General features: G+C 38.3%; 1 protein-coding gene across 1 annotated transcript; it reads right to left on the bottom strand.

The window, feature by feature from the left end:
• Positions 1-263: 263 nt before the first annotated feature.
• LOC105780890 (laccase-4) lies at positions 264-2,685 on the bottom strand. The gene is made up of 5 exons (XM_012605418.2): positions 2,493-2,685; positions 2,211-2,362; positions 1,746-2,119; positions 722-1,648; positions 264-622 (listed from the first exon to the last, which is right to left on the bottom strand). Exons 1-5 carry the CDS (start codon positions 2,577-2,579, stop codon positions 492-494), a joined length of 1,671 nt encoding a protein of 556 aa, XP_012460872.1. The 5' UTR covers positions 2,580-2,685; the 3' UTR covers positions 264-491.
• Positions 2,686-5,514: the final 2,829 nt, after the last annotated feature.

Below are 5,514 nucleotides of genomic sequence, written 5' to 3' on the forward strand. Positions count from 1 at the left end.
ACTTCAAAATCCAACCTAAAAAGTAAACACAACTCCATGACTTTTAAGGTCGGTAAAGAAAATATGTATCCATAGTATAAACTGCAATCTGCAAGCATTTCTATTTCATTTTCAGGTTTGGGCCTTAAATACTTGGTGATCTGTTGGGCTTTTCAGCTGAACCTTTTTAATATGGAGGCTGCCCAAGGCCTGACATTGACTAGGACGAGCCTAGCTTCAATGACCCATAAAAGTATGAAACTGAAATCATAAAAAAATGGTGCTTTTGAATAAAATATTTATTCATGATTTCATTCCAAAAATAATAATGCTTATACAAATGTTATTCGACATTTACCCAAGAAAAAAAATTCAATCTCAACTCTTCTTTTGCTTATTAAATAGCACAGGTTCACAGCCTCATCTTCTGCACATGAAAGAAATTCTTTCATTCTCTTTTCACGTTTCCTTTCATCGTAAAATCTCGGTGCTGGTGTCCATAGTTGCCTGGTTCAACACTTTGGAAGATCACTTGGAGGAGGAAGAAGTGACTGATTAGGCCCTTTTCCATTGTCCACCAAAAATGCCATCTTAAGTCCCCATGTTGTATGCACTTCCAAATGGCAGTGCATAAACCAAACTCCTGAAAATTCAAACAAAGAAATTGAGTTCATAAAAAGTTTAACGGATGAAAAACGTTCGGAAAATGAATGGTATTTATCAGAACATTGTGAGTGTATACCTGGGTTATCTGCACGGAATCTAATAGCCACCCATCCACCAGATGGTACCCCAATTGTGTTCCTCTCGACAGGATCGACAAGGTTAAATTTCTGAGGATCGGTTTTGGGATTATAGTTTCCAAGTCCCTTACCAACGGCAAAGAAATTGAATCCATGTACGTGGATTGGGTGGTTCTCAGGTGCTATGATTCCAGTATCTTGCAAAACAAGTTGTACCGTAGAGTTATAAGCCAGCCTGAAAACCTTGGTCCCATTTCTTGTTTGCAAATTCTTTGGTGGAGTTCCGGTGTAATTAAAGACGTGCGGTGGGGTACTAGGGAAATCAGTGGTAAACACCCCACTGGTGTTGAAGAAATGTGCTTGAAGTAAGGCTGTAGTAGGCATAGTGAATGTCACATTGTTAATAGAAGCTACCACGCGGCTTCCATTACCGGCTTTGCAAGTAGGACAAGGGTTAATCCCCAGTCCGACGGTAAAGTAAAGGTTATGATCAATAGTTCGTGGGACCAAGGCAGGGAATTGTTTGGAATTGAGGGAACGCAGAGAGTCTATAAAGTTGTTGGCAACTGATGTGGCATTTTGTGGTGGTGGGGTAGTGAGACTTGTGGGGGTGTTGTCAAGTGTGCCCGAGTAGTGCAATGTTGCTGTTGCTGTCAGGTTATCGACTGCAACCGGAGCGTCCATAAAAGGGGAGGCAGCAACCATGTATTTGCCTGAATTTTGATCAGCAGAGACAAGGACATTGGTGGTTTGGCCCGGTGCTATTACGACTGTATCAATTTTGAACGGCTTAACATATGTGGCGTCAACTTCGACAACAGTGAGCTTATGGCCGGCAATCTTGAAAAAGAGCTCTTCATTGAGTGCAGCGTTGATTAGGCGTAACAAGTAGGTCTTGCCGCTTTCCACTGGCAATGAGAAACCTCCTGGATATGATAGCAACATAGACCATATACATCAAAGATCTTAGTTTAAAAACCAAGTTTCAAGATTTGAGACAAAAGTGAAAGGGAAGGAGAGTACCCTGTGAAGGACAACCCGAGACCCTTCCTGGGTGGCCGTTTATGGTGTGAGCATCCGAAACATTTGGAGCCAATCCAGATTTGAGTGCTTCATTGATCACTGCTTCAGTGTCGGATTTCCACCACTCGGCGAGTACAACAACTACTTCCTTGTGGGGTTTCGGAAATGGATATGGAACACCGCGCTTAGGCAAGATAACAATGGCACCATGAACCGTGGACCTTAACCACAGAATATGCGCATGCCATAACAGTGTTCCTCTTTGGCCTGTGATGGTAAAGTTATATACATAGCTTTGCCCTGACTGAATTGGACATTGTGTTATATATGCTGGCCCATCCGCCCAACCTGTTCGAAGTTGCCTGATACCATGCCTGCAAAATCAAGTGAAACTAGGGGTCCATTTCTATGTTTGATTTTTTGAAGTGATATTCATGAATCCAAAACAGGGATTTTGGTGCTGACCAGTGTATGGAAACATTGTATTTGACATGGTTGACGACTTTAACAAGCACCGTATCGCCTTCCCTGGCGTACAAAGTTGGCCCTGGGAACTTACCGTTGACGGACACAATGGGTTTACTTGAACATAATCGAGTGGTATTCTTCATTACCACCTGCGCATGTTACCAACACCTCAAATTCACTTAATAAGAAGCTTAATTTCTACATAACAAAGTAAAAAACGAAAAGTTGCTACTGAAACTGAACTACTTTACGTAAAGTAATTAAACAATATGTACTTACATTAAACTTGTAGTGCCGAACAGTGCAATCGACAAAAACAGGAAAAAGGACTGCGACGACAACTAAAACTCGAATCGAAGAGTACATTGTGTCTCTTTTCTTCTAATCCCTTTTCACCTTGTCCCTCTCTTTATCTAAATATTTTTGGTTATTGTTTGAACACTTAGTTCACCTCGGCCTAGTTGCACTCAGGTATGACTCACCACCGTACCCTTTTAAAGGGTGATAAGCCAATTGCTGCCATGTCGTTGTTACTTAGTTAGGTAGATGAATGTATCCTTTAGAAACAAGAATTATTGAGAATTAAACAGAGGGTTTTCCCATGATTTCTTGCATTTCACATAAAGTTGGTTTTTTTTTTGTACCAAATCATAATTGGAAGTTAAGTTATTGAACCTCTTAAATGCAGTTTCCAATTAATTGAGCTTAATCAGAAATTTGGTTGGTTGGAATTTGTGGTCAATAATTTACATTTCAGCCAGAAAAAAATTAGCTATTTTTCTCCAAGATATTGGCTAAAAATGCTGGTCTTTTTTACTTAAATCATTTAGCACCCTAAGTATTGAAATGAGACTATCTAGACAGATTCGGCCAAGTTAATTGAAATAATAAAAAAATAAAAAAGAAAGAAAGAAGAGGAAGCAGTTGAATTTGTATTCTTATAGTTTTAAAAGTTAGAATATCCTGAACATTTCTATGGGCCACCCGTTTTAGTCGATCACTTTTTTAAATGCAATCATGGACCTATTAGAAAAAATGAATAACAAACATAGAGGATGACTATCTCAACTCAATTCTCAATTGATTCAATTTCATTTAAGCTTAATAAATTCACTGTTCACCTTTTTTTCGTTACTATTTGTTTGTTACAAAATGATTCTTTTACAGTCAAATTCTGTTATATTACTTATATATATTGAGGTCATGAGTACTTTGATGAATATGATTGTGAGAATATTTTTCCCTTTCATCTATAATTTCTTGTATAGTATTAGAGTAGCAGTTTTTTTTCACTTCTAATCATGGAGACGGGATCTATAGATCCAGCACTTAGGAAGGAATTTAATCCGGTTACCTTTGTTACCCAAAAGGTGGTGACTCTTATAGATGATAATACTTTTCTCGCTTGGAAGCAGCATGTTCTTCTTATCATCAAGACCCATCATCTTCAATCGTACATCGATGGCTCAATTGTTGTCCCACCTCAGGAGATTCTTGGCGATGACAATATAGCTGTGGAGAATCCGACGTTTATTCACTTTGAGCAACAAGATTCTGCTCTCTCAGCATGGCTCTTTTCCATTGTCTGTACTTCATTGCATAATCAACTAATTGGTTGTTCTTCTTCCGCTTTTGAGCTTTGGTAGGCATTGAATCGAATATTTGGTACACAATCCACTACCAAGGCAACGAGGTATCGATCTCTGCTTCACAAATTTTTTTTAAAAAAAATGACTCCTCTATGTTTGCATATCTATCAAGCATCAAACATCTCTGTGATTCTCTAGCAAGTTGCAACCAACATGTGTCTCTTGAAGAACATCAGTCAACGATTATTAACGGGCTTCCACCCGAGTTCGATCACGTGGTGTCCATTCTCACCACCAGTCAGGTGCCTTTTGATTTACAGGGGATTACAACAACCTTATTGGATGCTGAGGCTTGACACCAGGCTAATTTCTCCTAGGTTCCTGTTACTGCAAATCTTGTTGTAACTGAGAAAGACACAACGTCGCTTCCTGCCTATAACAGTCAACCTCCACCATAGTGTGGAAAAATTGGTCATATGGCTCACGGGTGTTGTTATCGCTATGACGATTCCTATGAGGATTCTACTGGTGTTGCTTCTCACTCTGGACCTAGACATATGAGATCAGTTTCTTCTGGTCCTATCACCCGCACAAGTTCTAGCCCTTATTTAGCCCACATGTGCTACATGGATAATGGTTTTATTGGACATTGTCATCTTGAAGCCCATTGATAAGGCATAAAAGTAACATGTTTTTAATCCCATTCTTGATGCATTTTTGGATGATTTATTACGTAAATTAGTGAATTTGATGCTTCTAATCATTTAAATTCATGTTTCTATACTTAGGTGAGCATAGGGGAGCGAAAGAAAAGCTAAAATCGAGCAAAAAGAGTTGTTTTTAGCAGCCACATGCCCATGTGAGCCACACGAGCTAGCCACACGCCCGTGTGAACCACACGGGCTGACCATACGCCTATGTGCCAGCCCGTGTGATTTTGCACCCTATTTCCCAAACACGCGAAAAAACCAAATTTTTAGGCTTTCTGAGCATTTTAAAGTCTATAAATATCAATTAGAAGAAGATCTAAGCGGGCATGCAGAGAAGATTGAAGAAATTACTCAAAGAACGCCATCAGAATCAATTCAAAAGCGGATCTCCTTCAAGATTGAAGATCTCTATTTAATTTCTTTTGAAGTTTTATTGAGTTTCTTTATGTCTTGTGGTTTTTCTGTCTTTGAGATGTTTCCATTTCAGATTATGAACTAAATTCCTAGATACCTAGGGAAGATGAAACCTATGGTGAATCTTATTATTTGATTTCTGAATTACATGATAAATACTTGATTCTTGTTTTCAATTATGTATGCTTATTTTGAGTTTTAATATTTTGGGGATATTAATTCCTGTTTAATGTGCTTATTTCAGTGGAGCAAAAGTCCCTGTTTAAGAATAGATCTAGCATAATTGAGTGGAGTTGCATGCAATCCTATAAATAGGACGACATAAATTTACTAGATTAGAGTCAAATCTAATAGGGGAATTCATAGATCAAGTTAATGTGAAAATAAGGGTTTTAATTAGAAAGAGATTTCAATTAATCAACCTAGAGTTAGTTGTTCTTACTCTTGAAAGAGATATTAACACAATCTAGGGATTTCTACGGATCAAGACACAAATGAATAAATCGTTTAATTCAGATTCAGAATAATAAGTGAAGTCTAGGTGGATTCTTTCTTGGGTATTGTCTTTCTCTTTGGTATCATTCGATT

The sequence above is a fragment of the Gossypium raimondii genome, chromosome 4 (assembly GCF_025698545.1).
Source record: "Gossypium raimondii isolate GPD5lz chromosome 4, ASM2569854v1, whole genome shotgun sequence".
NCBI lineage: Eukaryota > Viridiplantae > Streptophyta > Magnoliopsida > Malvales > Malvaceae > Gossypium > Gossypium raimondii.

Excerpts from the sequence above, each read along its gene's own strand:
- LOC105780890 (XM_012605418.2), bottom strand. The coding sequence starts at position 2,579 with ATGTACTCTTCGATTCGAGTTTTAGTTGTCGTCGCAGTCCTTTTTCCT. Across the intron at positions 1,649-1,745 it reads CTCGGGTTGTCCTTCACAGG|GAGGTTTCTCATTGCCAGTG; the intron begins GTACTCTCCTTC and ends TATCATATCCAG. Across the intron at positions 623-721 it reads ATTCCGTGCAGATAACCCAG|GAGTTTGGTTTATGCACTGC; the intron begins GTATACACTCAC and ends TTGAATTTTCAG.